The sequence below is a fragment of the Pongo abelii genome, chromosome 1 (genome assembly GCF_028885655.2).
Source record: "Pongo abelii isolate AG06213 chromosome 1, NHGRI_mPonAbe1-v2.0_pri, whole genome shotgun sequence".
NCBI lineage: Eukaryota > Metazoa > Chordata > Mammalia > Primates > Hominidae > Pongo > Pongo abelii.
Genome location: NC_071985.2, coordinates 41578 through 62165, shown reverse-complemented (window position 1 = coordinate 62165; position 20588 = coordinate 41578). Strand labels below are relative to the sequence as shown.

Below are 20588 nucleotides of genomic sequence, written 5' to 3'. Positions count from 1 at the left end.
TTTAGTTGCTAGGGATGCTCAATATCCTACAATTAGGGTTCTATTTTTACCAAGTAAAAATATAGGTAGGCAAGGTAGCCAGATGAAAGACAGGGATTTCCAGTTAAATGTGAATCTTAGATGAACAACACTGTTACCTGAAACTGAAATTTAACTGTATTTTATCCATGACCCTGCCTCCTATAATGCACAGGACAGCCTCCTTCCCTCTCAACAAAGAATTATCCAGGCCCAAAATGTCAAGAGTGGAGGTTGAGAAACCCTGCCATATAGCAGTGGTTCTCAAGCCCTAGTTTGTACCACAATTACCTTCAGGGTTGGTAAGGCCGATTATTGGGCGCACCCTCAGAGTTTCTTATTCAGTAGGCCTGTAGTGGGGTCCCAAGATTTGCATTTCCATCAATTTCCCAGGTGAAGCTGCTGTTAGATTGGTGGCACATTTGAGAACCACTACCCTAGAAAGTCCCCATGCTCTCCTGATTAGGAAGGAGCGAGGAAGGTTTCCAAGGTAGGACAGAGGTGGGAGGGTAAGGGAAAGTGGCGGGAAGAGCTGGCCCGCTGGGGTGGGTTATTTCGGCTGTTCTGGCCTCGCAGGCGTTTTTTGGGATCCCTCTAGGCGCCGCGGAGGTCCCGGAGTCTCGATGGTCGCTGGGGCCGGGGCGTGGCCTGGCCCGGGGGCGTGGCATGGAAGGCCGGCCGAGGTGCAGCGAGCGCTCTCGTGCCGGACGTTGCGCGGCCGCGACGCCCGACGCCAACGCAGGCGCAGCGCTCCGGTTCGGCGCGGCTCATGGTCCGGTTCGGGCTCGCGAGTCTCCGTCTGGGGTAGGGCAGGTAGGCATCATTGTGCTCGCGCTGCAGGCAGGGCTTCGCTTGAGTACAGGAGCGGTTGGCCTTGATGTTGCGTTTTCTCAACGGCGGCGTCCAAGGAGTTGGTCCTCATTGCTGCGCGCCGACGGTGGGCTGCCGGGACCAGGACAGGAACAATGGGATTCCGAGGGCCGCAAGGGGGCGCTCCTTCTGCGGGTTGGAGTGCGAGGCCGGAGGCCGGGCCGGCTGAGCGGAGGCGGAGCGGGGTGGGTGGGGACCAGGGCGGGGTCGGGCTAAAGAGGGATGGATTCAGGGCGGGGTGGGCGGGACTAATGAGGCGGGCCGCCTGAGGCTGGCGGCCGGGCTGCGAATACGACGTCACATCCTGGGGCGGGGTGGCTCCCTGCCGGGGCGCGCTGAGGGCGGGTCGTTTTTATCTCCGTCTGTTAAAGCGGTCTGGGAAGCCGTTGAGGTTTCTGAGGGTCTTTGTTTGCCCTTCTTTCTCTTTTGCTATTGAGGTGAAGAGAAGGGTTCCTCTGTATCCCACAAAAGCCATTCTGAGCTGTTGGGTGAAGGGGTGGCCTGCCCTTCCACACCTGTGGGATATCTTGTCAGTTGCGAGGAGAGACTGAGAAAAGAAATAAGACACAGAGACAAAGTATAGAGAAACAACAGTGGGCCCAGGAGACCGTCACTCAGCATACCAAGGACTTGCACCAGCACCAGTCTCTTGAGTTCCCTCAGTTTTTATTATTGTTTTCATTATCTCAGCAAGAGGAATGCGGTAGGAGAGCAGGGTGATGATAAGGAGGTCAGCAGAAAAACATGTGAGCAAAAGAATCTATGTCATAAGTTCAAGGGGAGGTACTATGCCTGGATGTGCGCGTAGGCCACATTTATGTTTCTCTCTGCCCAAACATCTCAGTGGAATAAAGAATAACAGGGCAGTATTGCTGCCAGCGTGTTTGCCTCCCGCCATAGGGCGGTTTTTCTCCTATCTCAGAATTGAACAAATGTACAATTGGGTTTTATACGGAGACATTCAGTTCCCAGGGGCAGGCGGGAGACAGTGGCCTTCCTCTATCTCAACTGCAAGAGGCTTTGCTCTTTTACTAATCCACCTCAGCAGAGATGGGTGTCGGGCTGGGGGACGGACAGGTCTTTCTCTTCCCACGAGGCCATATTTCAGACTATCACATGGGGAGAAACCTTGGACAATACCCAGCTTTCCAGGGCAGAGGTCCCTACAGCCTATCGTGGTGCATTGTTCCCCTGGTTTATTGAGACTAGAGAATGGCGATGACTTTTACCAAGCATACTGCTTGTAAACATTGTTAATAAGACGTGTCCTGCACAGCCCTGGATCCCTTAAACCTTGATTCCATACAACACATGTTTTTGTGAGCTCAAGATTGGAGCAAAGAGGTTGGGGCAAAGTTACAGATTAACGGCATCTCAGGGCAAAGCAATTGTTCAAGGTACACGTCAAAATGGAATTTCTTATGTCTCCTTTCTACGTAGACACAGTAACAGTCTGACTTCTCTTTCTTTTCCCTACAGTTAGGCACCTGGCTCAGCTTTGGGGTGTTTACATCTATAAAATGTCTTTTGAATAATTTTTATCTTGAATTAATTTCAGAATTTCAGAGTGTTGTAAAACAAGCAAAAATTCCCATGTACAGTTCGCCCGGATTTCCTAGGGGTTAACATCTTGTTTTACAGAACAGTCAACAAAACCAGGATATTAACACCTACAGGCCGTACTCAAATTTCTCTGCTCTTACCTATTTCTGTTTTGTAATTTAGGTTCCAAGACAGCATTTAGTTGTCCTGTCTTTCCATGGAGAAATTTACATTTTAAACAGCAGCTCTCCCACCTCCCAATCCCCTAGGACCCTTTAGAGTGGCCTGGGGAGCTCCAGGTCTCACACCAAGTTGCTTTTTCTTTGCCGAGTGCCTGGGCCAGTTTAGTTGAGAATGCCCAGTTGGACCTCTGGGCAGCCCGTGACCACCCTCTGTTCCTCCTCCCAGTGCTGCTAGGCTTAGTGAATGGCACCTCTGTGCACCAGAAATCTAGGAAATCTGTGCCTGAAATCTAGGAGGCTGCCACGATCAGCTTTCTCCCCTGCCCTACCCCCTCAACCAATTATCCAGACTTGATGGTTTTACATTTTAAGTCCTCCTTAGGTGTGTCCATTTCTCTCCATAGGCCCCACCCTTTTGCCGTAGCCTTTTTGTCCATCTCCCTGCATCTGTGTTGGGGCCTGCATACTCAGCTGTCCATACTGCACCCAGAATAAGCTTGTTAACATACACCCTTCATTCTGTTATGCTCTGCCTGTAATTTTTTTTTAACTTCCCATTGCTCTTATAAAGACAGGCCTCCTTAATAGGGTCTTCAAGTCTCTGCAGGGCTGGTACAGCCTCTTGTACCCTCTCCCGCAGATTCCTTACTCTGGTCTGACTGCTTTGCTTCTCCTGTGCTGTGCCTTTTGCCTGGGGTGCTATTCCCTGCCTGCTGAGGGAATTGTTACTCTTTCTGCAGCTCTCCATTATTTTGTCTTTTCCTCAGGGAGATATTCTCTGATCTCCCTGACTAGATCAGTTTCTGTTTTACGGGTTCTGATAAACACCTCCTTTCCTTCTTAGCCCTGTCATAGTTACAATTTTATGCATATATGCCTGGCACCCAGTAGATACTTCAGATGTTTGCCAAACGAATGAAAAAGTGATAGTGTGGCTGCCTAACAGCCTCTATCTAGACATTATTCCCTTTGTGAGTTTGCTTGGTATGTAGGGGCACTGGCTATCCATGTCCCCTTCCTCTGTTGGTTGTCTCAGGCAGGGCAAGAAAGATGGAGGAGCCACATGTGAGGGGATGGAGGGCCTGGGTTGCACAGTCTACAGACTCCTGAAAGGTAGAATGGGTTTTTGCTGAGCTTCTTACGTATGTAAGACCTCTGACCTGGTTGAGTCCACTGTATTAGATTCTTCACTGACAGATATTTCCTATGCATGGTTTCAGAGACTCTTTTAGGAGTATATTTTAGTTAGGGTCAAGCATATATCAAGAGCTTCTGGTTCTTTTCTAAATAGTTGTCTCAAAGCCAAATAGTAAAGATGAAAATGAAAGTCTGCAGCAGGTTGAAATGGATGGGGTGCCCTGGAGTGTGGCCATTTGGCTCTGTGGCATGATTAATTTGGTTCAGCGAGTATTTATTGAGGGCCTGCTGCATGCCAGATGCCATGTTGCCTTCTGGGGATACAGAGGTGGGGTCGACCTGAAGATGGATTATTAATTTCAGTCTATTTTGGTGAAAGCTGTGATAAGAGGAAGACTTGATTGGAAGCTTGATGGATGAGAAAGACATTGCAGGGGATCCCATAGGCAGGGAATAACACCCCAAGCAAAAGGCACAGCACACAAGAAGGAAGCAAAGCAGTCAGGCCAGAGTAGGGAACCTGAGAGAGACAGGATACAAGAAACTGGACCAGCCCTCAGGAGTGGTCTGAACCTAGAGGCAGAACTGGGTGGGGATAAGGCTGGGGACCAGGCTGTGAATGGCTTTGATTTTACTTCAGAGCTTGGTTGGATTGTGACCCAGAGCAAGTTCTTGGTAGGCTGTGAAGATGGGCTCATGCCCTAATGGCTGGAGGCTGTCAGTCTGGATGTTAGCAAGTGGATGGGGCCAGCCTGAGGCACAGTGGAGGAAAAGGTGGTAAACTGCTGAGAGGTGGAGCAACTGTGAAATGGTAACACAAGTCAGGCTTCTTGACCCAAACCTGGCTGGAGCTAGGGAAGAAGTCAGACTGTTTGAGTTTTATCAGTCATACTGACGCATCCTTAATCAAACATAATTTCTGCAGCAAAATGTATGGATATTTATAGTAACAGAATTAGACATTATGAAGAGCCTCAGGTCAGTCCAGGTTTTGCTTCCAAAGAGTTTGTTGCAAAGTTTTGAAAGAAAGTTCAGTTTTTAAACCATATTTGACTTTTGGATTTGCAGGTGAGGGGTTGTGGACCTGAAATTATAGTTAACACTTGGGAATCCGGGCTTGTTGTGTCTGCTTTACACACATTGACTCTTACTGTTTTCACAATGCAATGAGGGTAGGTACCATGATGATCCCATTTTAGATGTGAAAGACAAGGGCACCAGGAAGTCTCTTTGGTAAGTGACTTTCCAAAATCTCACAGCTCATCACTGGTGGCTCCACATTACACATTTTTCCTGGGCTACAGACTTGTGAAAGAGGGTGGGGAGATTGAGGGACTGAGGTCTTTCTTCTGCACCTTACACACCTGGCATCTGCCTGCAGCAAGCCTGCCTTAGTGCCAAGAAGGTCAGAGCAGAAGGGGAGCTGGAGCCCCACAGACATCACAATCACACACTTGGGCCATGAAGGCCCATGGGGACTCATGCCTGTGATTACTGGAGCTTATGATCTAATCAGGTGATGAGCTTTTCTTACAAGCCATAGAGGAATTTAAGTGTGATGTCATGTGGACCAGAGGTGATCAGAGGCCCTGTGTATGGATAAGTTGGGATGCAGGCTGGCTGGGCTTTGAAGAAATTCAGGTAAACAATTTTATAAGGATTTCATAAAGAGATTCTTTATAAGGGACACAGACTGTTACATGTGGAGATGACCTAATTTTCTTCTTTTAGCTGTGCAAGATGTGTGTGTTCTGGAACATCACAGATGAACATCTTTTGCTTGCGACTCCCTCATCACTGCAGAGCAGCATTCCCATCAGGCACTGACTGGGTCAGCTGGAGAGTGTTTGTTCAGGTGTTTCTTTGCAAGTGTCCCTGTGCCTGTGTGTGTTTGTGTGAGTGTGTAAAATATACATACCAAAATATATAAAATGCACAGGAACAGTTTAAAGAATAATGAACAACTCTGAATATCCTACTCAGTTTAAGAAATTGAACCTTATGAAAACTTTATTTTTTATTTCCATGTTTTGGGGGAATAGGTGGTATTTGGTTACATGATTTTTTTTGTTTTGTTTTGTTTTGTTTTTTTGAGACAGAGTCTCTCTGTCGCCCAGGCTGGAGTGCAGTTGTGCGATCTCGGCTCACTGCAAGCTCTGCCTCCTGGGTTCATGCCATTCTCCTGCCTCAGCCTCCCGAGTAGCTGGGACTACAGGCACCTGCCACCATGCCCAACTGATTTTGTATTTTTAGTAGAGATCTGTGTTAGCCAGGATGATCTAGCTCCTGACCTCATGATCCGCCCGCCTCTGCCTCCCAAAGTGCTGGGATTATAGGTGTGAGCCACCGCGCCCGGCCCAAAAGTTCTAATTTTTCTACATCCTTGCTGATACCATTTTCTGTTTTCTTGATAGTGGCCAGCGTAATGGGTGTAATGTGATATCTCATGGTTTTGATTTGTATTTCCCTTATGACTTTTAAAACTTTTCTTAGGTAGTTTAGTTTTTATTCCTATTTGTTGTATTTGGTTCTTTTTAAGTGTGCTTGACCTTTTTTTTTTCATTTCAGATTTTGTTTCTTGTTCATATTGTTTCTTACAATATATTAAACTATATATTTTGTATTCTATGATAATTATGACATCTGTAGTCCATGGGTCTGATTATGCTGTCCGTTGTTTCTGCTGACTCCCATTCATGGTACTTTATTTCCTTGTTTACTTTTTTATTTCCTTGTTTATGACTTTTTTTTTCAGAATGTGAATTCATCTTTGGAACTGTTATCAGTGGAGCTCTTCAATGTTTTTGTTGGGGATATAGTCCTCCAGAGAGGTTTTATCTGTTTTCACTATTCCTGGGGAAGCACTGCTAATGAAGGGCACTTAGGGTTAAAATTTTTACTTGAGGTTATTGAGTCCATTAAGCAGTATCAATTGGCCTCATAAACCTTCATAGTTACAAGTTCTTAGGAGACACTCCGTCCTCGACTTTTATTCAGTGGTATGGTTAACTCAAGCATGTTTGTTTTCTGGCCTCTTCTTCAGAGTTGGGTTACTTTTCATTTATCCTTGTCTCTTGGGTGCAGCCCTTTGGTAGGCCCTTTGTGCAGGCCTATTTTCCTAGCCCTTTGTGCTGGCTTGCCTTTAGTTTCCTCTAGTTTTTATACTCCATGTAGTTCAGAATAGGAGGCTTAATGTCACCACAATTCATGAGAATGCCTCAGAGTGAAAGCTAGCTGAAGACTCCCTTGCTCCTTAGGGCTCCCAGATTGATTTTGCTTTTTGACCCAGTGAGATTCCATATTTTCTTGTCAGGTCAGTGCAGCACTTAAAATTTTATCCAGCTCTTTAAGTTTTCATCAGGAGAGATTTTTTGGGATCTGTGGTCTGCCATACTGCTGGAAATGGAATTTAGGCATCTCATTTGGTGGGTGTCTTTTCTACTTCCCCTTACTCCTGAGAGCCACCTTGAGGCAGGAGTGAGGGGCCCATAGGAGTGGAGGTCACTGATTGCAGGAGCTACATTTTCTCTTATCTTCTGTGTCTGCGGAATCCAGGCCAGGATCCACCCCACAGGACATGCCAGCCACTGTTACTGCCTGACCACAAAAGCTTGAGAATGAACCTACAGAGACTAGAAATTGGGTAGTTGGGGAGAGGAAGTAGAATAACATCAGGAGGATAATATACTTGTCATCCTTTCTGGAGGGCTAGGGGGGCATAGGAGGTGTGTTGGAGCAAGATTGATTGTATGTATGTGCATGCATAACACTTAGAATTGGCTGCAAAGGGGCGGATGGAGTCAGAATTTGCTGAGTTTGGTTTGCTTTTATGGGTTCGTAGGTAGACGATTCAGTGAACTTCCTGGCAGGCTGGCAGGGTAGAAGTTCATTGGTGAGGTTGGGCTTAAAAGCTTCCTGAGATAGCATGGGGAGTCTGTGGGATTAGTCCTTTGGTAAGGGCTCTTGCCACACAACATTGAAGTTGTATTTTCAGGTTACCAGGACAACCAGTTGATGATGGGGTCATTTGGGCCATGGTTTGCATGTAGGGTACTAAACAACTCCTAACACCCTTTTTCCTGGCCACATAGCATTTTCACTTTATCGCTATGTGCCTTGTGGTTTGGGAGCTGTTGGTTGGCCCCTGAGAACAGCCCACTGAGCATCCATTCACCTCCTCCTGGTGGATAAAGGAGAAGAGGCTGGAGGCATTAGTGTTCCCCTGCTCTGTCCCTGTTATGGGAGGAAATGGACTCGAGGAGCTACTTTACTGAGTATTTTTGCATTCAAGGCCCTGGGTTCTATAGTCGAGTCTGAAGGATAGGGGCAAGTGACCCATTGGTGATACGTGCCTGGAATGGGCTCAGCTAGGCAATAGCAGAGGGGGCAGAGGCCTGGTGTGTCTAATATATTAGAGAAGACTAGGAAGCAGACCTGGAGAAGATTAGGAAGATGATGCTGAGGGTTTTATTTTAGCCTTTAGGAGAGGCCTTTGGATTCTCATAGAAAAAAAAAATTCTCAAGGCCTCTCCTGAGGGTTCTGGCCCAGCTCCTGTGTCTGCTGGATCCTGTAAGCAAGCACTGTGTGTATATATAATATGGATCAGACCCAGCTACTATGTAAGTGTTGTATATACAGTTGTGGTTAGGCTCAGCCTCCCTCTGAGTGTGCTTTGGTATACAGTGGAGATCAGACCCAGACCAGAGCAGATAGTATTCATGAAATGGTCTCACAAACAACAAAAGGAGACTGGTCTGTGAAGGGCATGCTCTGAGTAGCTGACAAAGGGGCCCTTGGCTCAGTTATCGAGAATTGGTCAGAAGCAGTGTGACTGAGCTGACTTCAGGGCCAAGTGGGGCTTCCTTTGGTGGGGGTGAGGTAGGAATTTAAATGAATTTTAGACAAGGCCACATTCACCTGAAGAGTGTTGGCACTTGTTCTTTGTATCTGGCACTGTTATAGAAGGGTTGCATATGCATATGTCAAGCAACCATGAATGCGATAGCTACAGATACAAAAGGACCTATGTGTGTTGCATTGATGGTGACTTGCATCACAAACATTGAAACTATTGGTGATGTAATTTTTCAAAATGGTCAACAAGTGTTGGTAAAGCTCTGATAAAAAGATCTTCATTTTCTCTACTATTAGGATGTTTACTATATTAAAATTGTGCAAAAGATGTTTTATATTTATATAAATCTGAGTTTGATTCTAAGCCCAAGTTAAATCATTGCACTTAGGTTTTGGCAGGACAGATGGAAGTTGTGAGGGTATGAGACAGGTGTGGTTGTGGGACTGACCCACACATTGTGGGACTGCTGTAACCCTTTCCACCCCTTCTCCCATTGTGACAACTAACCTTCTCCCCCAACAAATTTTAAAGCACCCTCTGGGTGCTCTACTTCCTTCCTCCACTAACTGCCGCTGTTCTGGGTGCAGCAGGGAGACAGAGAAGGATATGACGCCAGGTGGGAGAGCTGTTGGAGATGTGCAGAGAGGGGTTGTTGGTCTATTCTTGTGGTTGTAAAAGTGGCCCAGAGTGAGTTGTCCAGGGAAATTAAAATGCATAGAAAGTTTAATATCTTAAAATGAGAAGTTAACTTGAATCAGCTGTCCAGGTGGCTTGCTAGCAGTCATCACCGTTTTGAAAATATTGGCATGGGGTCCCTGTGGTGCTGAGATATTTGCGTAGCTGGAATCCTTGTGGAAACTCCCATCACCATTGTGCACACGTGCAAATCCCCCTACTCCTATAATTAATTTCTGTGAGCTCTGGATAAACAGGGATGCCTCCTGACTTCTGTTTGTATTTCCCCCCAGTATTACTGCATTTTATCAGTGTATTGACAGGCTCAGGGCGACTGGTTTTCCATTAAATTATTCAAGCATGACTGTCTAATCTCCTGGAAAACTAATTAGATGCCCTTGGACACTAACACTTTCCAAATCTGTTGTGATTTTGTTCTGCATCGCTCGGCAAGTCACTTCTTTCCATGCCTCAGTTTCCTCAGTGGTTAAATGGGGGTTATTACAACCTCAAGAAGATATGAAAGGAATGAAATGCATTGACATCGGTAAAAATGCTTAAAACAGTACTCTGCACTTAAGTGCTCACTTGCTAAAAGGGTTTCTAATGTCTTTACTCCAAAATATTTCAAACATACAAAAAATACAGAGAAAAATATATCAACATCCATGTCCCCACCTCCCAGATTTAACACATAGTAACACATTTTGCCATATTTGATTCAGATTTTTTTTAAATATGGAACTTATGAATTTGCATGTCATCTTTGTGGACAGGCTATGCTAATCTTCTCAGTATTGGTCCAATTTTAGTATATGTGCTGCCGAAGTGAGCACTCAGATTTTTTTTTGTTGTTGTTGTTGAGATGGGGTTTCACTCTTGTTGCCCAGGCTGGAGTGTAATGGCGCGATCTTGGCTCACTGCAACCTCGCCTCCTGGGTTCCAGCGATTCTCCTGCCTCAGCCTCCTGAGTAGCTGGGATTACAGGCATGTGCCACCACGCCTGGCTAATTTTGTAGTTTTAGTAGACACAGGGTTTCTCCATGTTGGTGATGCTGGTCTCGAACTCCCGACCTTAGGTGATCCACCCACCTCGGCCTCCCAAAGTGGTGGGATTACAGGCGTGGGCCACCGCGCCTGGCCAGAGCACTCAGATTTTATAAAAAGAACTAACAGATCTGGTTGGCCTTCCTCTCCCCCCTCACCCCATCTCATCTTCCACTTCCTCACTCCAGTTTCCCTCCCTCCCCTGTGGGTACCCCTTCTGTAAAGAGCTAGCGTGTAGCCTTCCAGTTCTGGTTTTATACTCCTTCTCTGCCCATAGTATCCACTGAGAACACAGGGAATTTCTTGTGGGTATTTATAGTTATATAAGTGGTGTTCTACACTTTCTGTCTGCAGCTTTGTTTCATTAAGTGTTGTTTTCAGGATCTGTCTGCTGTCTAGGTAGTTCATTTTTTTAAACTTCTAATTAATATAGTTATATTCATTTCCCAGTTGGTAGTCTTTTAGGTTTTTCTGATGTTTAGCTATTATGGACAGTGCAGTGGGATGCTCTACTGGCATCTATTAGTAGAAGCCAGGGATGCTGTTAAACGTCCTAGAATGCAGTGGAAAGCCCCTTGCCACCCCACAAGGAAAGACTCATCTAGCCCCAAATGTCATCTACTTTAGAATGTATTTTGGTGTGAGTTGTGAGATGAAGGAGTTTGTTCTTTTCCCTCTGAATAACCAGTTGACCCAGACGCTATTAAGGTAGTGAATCTTAAGTCAGATATATTTTTCCCTTAAATGGTAGAAAAGATCCTGTTGCCTTGCTTCTTAGGATACAATTTTTTTTTTAAATTGACTTTTCTTGTCTTACAGGTTCTTAGACTCTGTGAGCAAAGACAGCTTCGTCTTCCTGGTTCATCATGGCTTCAGCATCCAGGTAGGAGTGCCGTTTGATCACATGTTTTAGTGAAGAATTTATTCCCCTATGCTTTTGGAAGGCCAAGTCCATGACATTTTTAGCTCTTGGCCTCAGTATAACAGTTGGTGTCCAGGAAGAATAAAGGAAGAAGGGAGAGGAGATGGGAGAAGAATGGGGAAAATGGGAAAAGGCCGACGGTTGTGTGGTATGGGTGTGGTCATGTAGCACTAATGTTTACACTCGATAGAAAACCGTGACTTCACTTTCCTCATCTTTCAAGATAAAGACACCAGATGGTTACTCCTGGGGCCACCTCAGTCCCTGCAGGCTTTCTCATGCCTGGGGTTTGAACAGTCATGTGCAGAAGTTGTTTGAGAGTCTGGAGGTGAGCAGGAGCTTGGGCAGTCAAACCTGGTAGAGACCTTGAGCTTGCAGCCTTGGATCTGCCCCTGTGAACTGGGTGAGGACAGGTCAGGAAAGTTGAAGATGGCTGCTGTCCCCTGAGAACCTTACTCCAAGGCCCATGAGAAGGGCTTTTAATTTCCTTCCCCTTCAAACTGGTCTCTTTTCCTGGCCCATGCAGAGCTTGGATGAGTGAATACCTCACCTCCCTGGAGGTCAGCATGGCAGCTGGCAGTCAATCTCCAGGAAGTGAGGTTGGAGGGAATTTCTTGCAGCCTGAACCCAAAGTCCATGGGCAGGTCTGCACTGATGTAGCCTCTGTGGTAAATCCTGCATCCTTCCTTTGGGATGGAGGGTCCTCACGTAGAGGTTGGGGCCTGCAAAGGGGCACAGGGAAGCTGCAGGGACCTCTGTGCCTACCCTCCCTGCTGAGTCCATTCTCATAGCCAGGGTGATGTGTTTACAGCCTAGATATGACTCCTCACTACCCTGTTCCATGGTTCACCCCCACCCCTGGGGTACCTATGGCAGCTGAACACTGGAAGTCCTGGCCAGGGCCTGTGGAGTCCTGTGGGGCCTGGTTCTCTCTGGCTCTGCTCTGCTCTCTTGTCCTCATTGCACCTGTAGCCTCGCTGATCTCCTTGCCATTCTGTAGATGTCGAATCCCTTCAGTGTCTTGGCCGTGTGCCTGTGGTTCTTTCTGTCTGCCTGCGACAGCTTGTCTCCAGCTGTCTGCAGGGCTCTTTCTCTCACCTCCTTCAGGTCTCCCACCCTGTGAGCCTTCTCTCACCATTCTGTCCAAAATAGCAGCCCTAGCTCTACCCCTTTGTTGCATTCTGTCCCTTATCTGGGATGGCATTCATTGCTACCTGACACCATCCTGCATAGCTACTTGTCTGTTGATTTGTTGTCTGACTCCTCCAATTAGAACTAAAATACTGTGCAAGGTGGGAGTGGAGTTTACCCATCGCCAGCCCCTGGGCAGCACCTGCTCACTGTCTGTGCTCAAATGCAAGTACAGAGAGTCTCCCACTTAGCGTGGTTCAACGTAAGATGGTGTAAAAGCCAGATACATTCTGTAGAAACTGTACTTTCAGTACCCATACTGTCACTCTGTTTTTCACTTTCAGTCCAGTAGTCAATAAATTATATGAGCTATTTAATACTTTATTATAAAATAGGCTTTGTGTTAGATGACTTTTTTCCCAACTATAGGCTAATGTAAATGTTCTGAGCATGTTTAAGTTAGGCTAGGCTACACTACGATGTTTGGTAGGTTAGGTGTATTAAATGCATTTTTGACTTATGACATTTTTAACTCATGATGGGTTTATTGGGATGTAACCTGATTGTAAGTCGAGGAGCACCTATATCACTCACCATCCATTTGGTTCCTATGTCCACAGGGCCAGAGAGTATCAAGAGTTTCCATGTTTTCCAAATTGATTTGGCTTCTGAATTGCAGTTAGCATACAGTAGGATAGCCGCAAGGGAGCTATCTGAAAATCCAAATCTGTTCAGTTCTTGAATTTGGGTAGTGAGAGTTCAAGTAGGGAGGGTTTGAGAATTTGGGGAATGAGGGAAACTTCTATTTGTCAATAAGAGAGGGAAGGTATAGTAAGACAAATGTAATTGCAGAGCTCCTAGGGCCATTGAGTCTGAGGGGACAGGAGTGGGTGTCACTCCAGCTGACCAGGGCTCCCTGTTGCCAGTTTCTGTTACCTGGGGTGATGACAGCAGTGTCTGGATTCATCACTGAAGGGGATCCTCTGTTTTAGAGCACATCATTTAAGAAGGAAAGGAAGTAGGTAAGACCTCTTTATTCTGTCTCCCATTGTTAAAAAACTTCTGCACTGAAAAGCAAAATCTGTGGGCCAGGTGCCATGGCTTATGCCTGTAATCCCAGCACTTTTGGAGGCTGAGGCGGGTGGATCACGAGGTCAGGAGATCGAGACCATCCTCACTAACACGGTGAAACCCCATCTCTATTAAAAATATAAAAAAATTAGCTGGGCTTGTAGTCTGGCTTGTAGTCCCAGGTACTCGGGAGGCTGAGGCAGGAGAATCACTTGAACCTGGGAGGCGGAGGTTACGGTGAGTTGAGATTGCGCCACTGCACTCCAGCCTGGGTGACAGAGCGTGACTCCGTCTCAAAAAATAATAATAATAATAAAAAAGCAGAATCTGTGGGCCGGATGCCATGGCTTACGCCTGTAATCCCAGCACTTTGGGAGGCTGAGGTGGGTGGATCACGAGGTCAGGAGATCAAGACCATCCTAACACGGTGAAACCCCATCTCTACTAAAAGTAGAAAAAATTAGCCGGGCATGGTGGCACGCACCTGTAGTCCCAGCTACTCGGGATGCTGAGGCAGGAGAATCACTTGAACCCAGGAGGCGGAGGTTGCAATGCGCCACTGCACTCCAGCCTGGGTGACAGAGCATGACTCCGTCTTAAAAAAAAAAAAAAAAATTATGATAATAAAAAGCAGAATCTGTGTTTAGCTGGAAAATTTACTTACTAAATGCTGTGCCTTGTGGTGCCAGATCTGTGAAGCCATTCAAGTGAAAGTGTTTTATAGTGGGAGCACCCTCCTCTTTTCTGCTGAAGCACTGGCTTTCTGGCATGGCCTCTTCCTGATTCTGTTTCCTGTCATAACAGAGATGTCATTGCTGGGAGAGGTATCCACTCAAAGGTGAAGTCTGCAAAGCTGCTTGAGGTTCTGAATGCTATGGAGGAGGAAGAGTCCAACAACAACAGGGAAGAGATTTTCATTGCACCTCCCGACAATGCTGCAGGGGAATTCACTGATGAGGACTCAGGTGATGAAGACAGCCAGCGAGGTGCTCATCTACCTGGCAGTGTGCTGCATGCTTCAGTCCTGTGTGAGGACTCTGGCACCGGGGAGGATAATGACGACCTGGAGCTGCAGCCGGCCAAGAAGAGGCAGAAAGCAGTTGTGAAACCTCAGCGCATTTGGACCAAACGAGATATTCGTCCAGACTTTAGCAGTTGGACGGCATCAGATCCTCATATTGAGGATCTGAAAAGCCAAGAGCTGAGTCCCGTGGGACTTTTTGAGTTGTTTTTTGATGAAGGAACAATTAATTTCATTGTTAATGAAACCAATCGTTATGCTTGGCAGAAAAATGTCAATCTGAGTCTTACAGCTCAGGAATTGAAGTGTGTTTTGGGCATTTTGATTTTAAGTGGGTACATCTCTTATCCAAGGAGAAGGATGTTCTGGGAAACCTCTCCCGATTCACATCATCATCTTGTGGCTGATGCAATTAGAAGGGACAGATTTGAACTAATCTTCTCATACTTACATTTTGCAGATAACAACGAACTTGATGCAAGTGATAGGTTTGCCAAGGTCAGACCTCTCATCATCCGGATGAACTGCAATTTCCAGAAGCATGCACCCTTGGAAGAGTTCTACAGCTTTGGCGAGTCTATGTGTGAGTACTTTGGGCACCGGGGGTCCAAGCAGCTGCACAGGGGGAAGCCTGTGCGACTTGGCTACAAGATTTGGTGTGGGACAACCAGCAGAGGCTACTTGGTGTGGTTTGAGCCCTCACAGGGCACATTGTTTACCAAGCCAGACAGGAGCTTGGATTTAGGAGGCAGTATGGTAATAAAATTTGTGGATGCGCTTCAGGAGCGTGGTTTTCTGCCATATCATATATTTTTTGACAAGGTTTTCACAAGTGTTAAACTGATGTCCATTTTGAGGAAAAAGGGGGTGAAAGCCACAGGAACTGTTCGTGAGTACAGGACTGAGCGATGTCCCCTAAAAGACCCCAAAGAACTGAAAAAAATGAAGAGGGGTTCATTTGATTACAAAGTCGATGAGAGTGAGGAGATCATTGTGTGCCGCTGGCATGATAGCAGTGTGGTCAACATTTGCTCCAATGCTGTGGGCATAGAGCCAGTGAGGCTGACCAGTCGTCACTCTGGAGCAGCTAAAACGCGGACTCAGGTCCACCAGCCATCACTGGTGAAGCTGTATCAGGAGAAGGTGGGCGGTGTTGGTAGGATGGATCAGAATATTGCCAAGTACAAGGTGAAGATCCGAGGCATGAAGTGGTACTCAAGCTTTATTGGCTATGTCATTGATGCTGCCCTCAACAATGCATGGCAGCTGCATAGAATCTGCTGCCAAGATGCCCAGGTGGACCTCCTTGCCTTCCGGAGATACATTGCCTGTGTGTATCTGGAGAGCAATGCTGACACGACCTCTCAAGGGAGGCGAAGCAGGCGGTTGGAGACTGAGAGCCGCTTTGATATGATTGGACACTGGATTATCCATCAGGACAAGAGGACCAGGTGTGCCCTCTGCCACTCACAGACCAATACCCGGTGTGAGAAGTGCCAGAAGGGTGTCCATGCCAAGTGCTTCAGGGAGTACCACATCCGGTGACATCATGAGACATGCTTGTTTGGTTTATAATGAGATGTTTACAGTTAAATACAGATAGCAGTTGAGCACTTCTGTTTTGTGTTGGAAAAAAGACCTGAATTTCTGATGACTTGATTTTCTATTTTCTCCCTACCCACAATACAGTTATCTTTTTTATTGTATTCTATTATGCCTACATGTGATATAAATTAATATTTATATTCATTTATATTTATATTTTTGAACTTATTTATTTAAAGTTATGGATCACTTTTTATTCAAATAAAAGTTGTGCTTTGGGGTATATTTGAATCCTAGCAAGAATAATCAAAGGAAAACTTGCAAGAACAGTAAGAAGACTACCATTGCATGCCATGGTTTATAATCTAAGATAGGCAATAGTGTATAAATATCATGTAAATGTGATGGATTTCTTAATCATATTTATTTCATATTAATCCAAGGTTATCAAACTTTCGAGGGATAGATAATCTGCCTTGTATTTAGTCAGAGGGCTAGAGGTGCAGAGTTCATATTTTCTTGATGAAAATATTTTCCTAATACACATATATCCATGTGGGATTCATTTTTGTAAAATTATTTTTTTAATTTTTGTGGGTACATAGTAGGTGTGTATTTTTATGGGTTACATGAGATATTTTGATACAGACATGCAATGTGTAGAAATCACATCAGGGTAAATGGGGTATCCATCTTGTCAAACACTTGTCGTTTGTGTTTCAGACAATCCAATTATACTGTTATTTTAAAATGTACAATTAAATTATTTTTAACTATATTCACCCTGTTGTGCTAGCAAATACTAGGTCTTACTCATTCTATTTTTTCATAACCATTAACTATTCCCACACTCCCCCACCCCCTAACTACCCTTTCCAAGCTCTGGTAACCTTCTTTCCACTCTGTATGTCCATGAGTTCAGTTGTTTTCATTTTTAGCTCCCACAAATAAGTGAGAACATCTGAAGTTTGTCTGTCTTTCTTGGCTTATTTCACTTAACATAATGACCTCCAGTTCCATTCATGTTGTTGCAAATGACTGAATATTTTTTTGTGGCTAAATATTAATAATACTTCATTGTGTATATGTACATTTTCTTTATCCATTCTTCTGTTGATGGACACTTAGGTTGCTCCCAAATCATGACTATTGAGAATAGTGCAGAAAATAAACATGAGTTCAGATCTTTCTTCAATATACTGATTTTTTTCTTTTGGGTGTATCTTAGGAATGGGATTCCTGAATCATATGGTAGCTCTATTTTTAGTTTTTGAGGAAGCTTCAAACTGTTCTCCATAGAGATTGTACTAATTTACATTCCCACCAACAGTGTTCAAGGGTTCCCTTTTCTCCACATCCTTGCCAGCATTTGTTATTGTCTGTCATTTGGATTACAGCCATTTCTGCCCGGATGAGATATCTCAATGTAGTTTTCACTTGCATTTTTCTGTTGATCAGTGATGTTGAGCACCTTTTTTATACCTGTTTGCCATTTGTACCTTTTGTTTTTGTTTTGAGATAGAGTTGCCTTGTCACCCAGGCTGGAATGCAGTGGTGTGCAATCTCGGCTCACTGCATCCTCTGTCTCCTGGGCTCAAGTGATTCTCCTGCCTCAGCCTCCCAAGTAGCTGGGATTAGAGGCACCCACCACCACACCCAGCTAATTTTTCTATTTTTAGTAGAGATGGTGTTTCACCATGTTGGCCAGGCTGGTCTTGAACTCTTGAGCTGAAGTGATTTGCCCACCTCAGCCTCCCAGTATACATCTTTTTTTTTCTTAATTATACTTTAAGTTCTGGGGTACATGTGCAGAATGTGCAGTTTTTGTTACATAGGTATACACGTGCCATGGTGGCTTGCTGCACCCATCAACCCGTCACCTATATTAGGTATTTCTCCTAATGCTATCCCTCCCCTAGCCCCCCACCCCCCGACAGGTCCTGGTGTGAGGTTCACCTCCCTATGTCCATGTGTTCTCATTGTTCAGCTCCCACTTATGAGTGAGAACTTGCAGTGTTTGGTTTTCTGTTCTTGTGACAGTTTGTTGAGAATGATGGTTTCCAGCTTCATCCATGTCCCTGCAAAGGACATGAACTCATCTTTTTTTATGGCTGCATAGTATTCCATGGTGTATATGTGCCACATTTTCTTTAGTCTATTATTGATGGACATTTGGGTTGGTTCCAAGTCTTTGCTATTGTGAATAGTGCTGCAATAAACATATGTATGCATGTGTCTTTGTAGTAGAATGATTTATAATCTTTTGGGTATATGCCCAGTAATGGGATTGCTGGGTCAAATGGTATTTCTAGTTCTAGATTCTTAAGGAATCGCCACACTGTCTTCCACAATGGTTGAACTAATTTACACTCCCACCAACAGTGTAAAAGCGTCCCTATTTCTCCACATCCTCTCCAGCATCTGTTGTTTCCTGACTTGTTAATGATTGCCATTCTAACAGGCATGAGATGGTATCTCATTGTGGTTTTGATTTGCATTTATCTAATGACCAGTGATGATGAACATTTTTTCATATGTCTGTTGGCTGCATAAATGTCTTCCTTTGAGAAGTGTCTGTTCATATTCTTTGCCTACTTTTTGATGGGTTTTTTTTTCTTGTAAATTTGTTTAAGTTCTTTGTAGATTCTGGATAGTAGCCCTTTGTCAGATGAGTAGATTGCAAAAATTGTCTCCCATTCTGTAGGTTGCCTGTTCACTCTGATGGTAGTTTCTTTTGCTGTGCAGAAGCTCTTTAGCTTAATTAGATCCCATTTGTCAATTTTGGCTTTTGTTGCCATTGCTTTTGGTGTTTTAGACATGAAGTCTTTGCCCATGCCTATGTCCTGAATGGTATTGCCCAGGGTTTCTTCTAGGATTTTTATGATTCTAGGTCTTATGTTTCAGTCTTTGATCCATCTTGAGTTGATTTTTGTATAAGGTGTAAGGAAGGGGTCCAGTTTCAGTTTTCTGCATATGGCTAGCCAGTTTTCCCAACACTATTTATTAAATAGGGAATCTTTTCACCATTGCTTGTGTTTGTCAGGTTTGTCAAAGATCAGATGCTAGTAGATGTGGATGTTGTTTCTGAGGTCTCTATTCTGTTCCATTGTCTATATATCTTTTTCCCCAGAACTGTCTTGGCTATGTGTGCTCTTTTTTAGTTCCATATGAAATTTGAAGTAGTTTTTTCCAATTCTGTGAAGAAAGTCAGAGTTAGCTTGATGTGGATCGCATTGAATCTATAAATTACTTTGGGCAGTGTGGCCATTTTCACGATATTGATTCTTCCTATCCATGAGCATGGAATGTTTTTCCATTTGTTTGTGTCCTGTCTTATTTCTTTGAGCAGTGATTTGTAGTTCTCCTTGAAGAGGTCCTTCACATCCCTTGTAAATTGTATTCCCAGGTATTTATTCTGTTTGCAGCAGTTGTGAATGGGAGTTCACTCATGATTTGGCTCTCTGTCTGTGTGTTATTGGTGTATAGGAATGCTTGTGATTTTTGCACATTGATTTTATATCCTGAGACTTTGCTGATGTTGCTTATCAGCTTAAGGAGATTTTGGACTCAGACGATGGGGTTTTCTTTTTTTTTTTTTTCTGAGACAGAGTCTCACTCTGTCGCCCAGGCTGGAGTGCAGTGGCGCGATCTCGGCTCACTGCAAGCTCCGCCTCATGGGTTCACGCCATTCTCCTGCCTCAGTCTCCCGAGTAGCTGGGACCACAGGCGCCCGCCACCACACCCAGCTAATTTTTTGTATTTTTGGGAGAGATGGGGTTTCACTGTGTTAGCCAGGATGGTCTGGATCTCCTGACCTCGTGATCCACCCGCCTCAGCCTCCCAAAGTGCTGGGATTACGGGTGTGAGCCACCGTGCCCAGCTGAGACAATGGGGTTTTCTAAATATACAATCATGTCATCTGCAAACAGAGACAATTTGACTTCCTCTCTTCCTGTTTGAATACCCTTTATTTCTTTCTCTTGCCTCATTGCCCTGGCCAGAACTTCCAATACTGTGTTGAATAGGAGTGGTAAGAGAGGGGCATCCTTGTGCCTGTTTTCAAAGGGAATGCTTCCAGTTTTTGCCCATTCAGTATGATATTGGCTATGAGTTTGTCACAAATAGCTCTTATTATTTTGAGATACGTTCCATCAATACCTAGTTTATTGAGAGTTTTTAGCATGAAGGGCTGTTGAATTTTGTCGAAGGCCTTTTCTGCATCTATTGAGATAATCATGTGGTTTTTGTCTTTGGTTCTGTTTATGTGGTGGATTACATTTATTGATTTGCATATGTTGAACCAGTCTTGCATCCCAGGGATGAAGCTGACTTGATCGGTGGATAAGCTTTCTGATGTGCTGCTGGACTCGGTTTGCCGGTATTTTGTTGAGGATTTTTGCGTTGATGTTCATCAGGGATACTGGCCTGAAATTTTCTTTCGTTCTTATGTCTCTGCCAGGTTTTGGTATCAGGATGATGCTGGCCTCATAAAATGAGTTAGGGAGGATTCCCTCTTTTTCTATTGTTTGGAATAGTTTCAGAAGGAATGGTGCCAGCTCCTGTTTGTACCT

General features: G+C 44.8%; 1 protein-coding gene and 1 non-coding gene across 10 annotated transcripts; one reads left to right on the top strand and one right to left on the bottom strand.

The window, feature by feature from the left end:
- The first annotated feature begins 690 nt into the window (after positions 1 to 690).
- PGBD2 (piggyBac transposable element derived 2) lies at positions 691 to 17212 on the top strand. 9 transcript variants are annotated; one of them, XM_054560448.2, is made up of 4 exons: positions 717 to 831; positions 11147 to 11210; positions 14256 to 14416; positions 14933 to 17212. In XM_054560448.2, the coding sequence occupies exons 2-4, from the start codon at positions 11194 to 11196 to the stop codon at positions 16015 to 16017; spliced, it is 1263 nt and encodes a 420-aa protein (XP_054416423.1). In that variant the 5' UTR covers positions 717 to 831; positions 11147 to 11193; the 3' UTR covers positions 16018 to 17212. The 9 variants fall into 9 exon arrangements, with proteins under 9 accessions (XP_009239841.3, XP_054416423.1, XP_054416389.1 ...); XM_054560430.2 differs by adding an exon at positions 13307 to 13402 and having other exon boundaries at positions 810 to 831; positions 14256 to 17212; XM_009241566.4 differs by lacking the exon at positions 14256 to 14416 and having other exon boundaries at positions 691 to 831.
- LOC129052805 (U6 spliceosomal RNA) lies at positions 10013 to 10116 on the bottom strand. Its single transcript, XR_008517950.1, has one exon. It is a non-coding gene; the product is annotated as a U6 spliceosomal RNA (small nuclear RNA).
- Positions 17213 to 20588: the final 3376 nt, after the last annotated feature.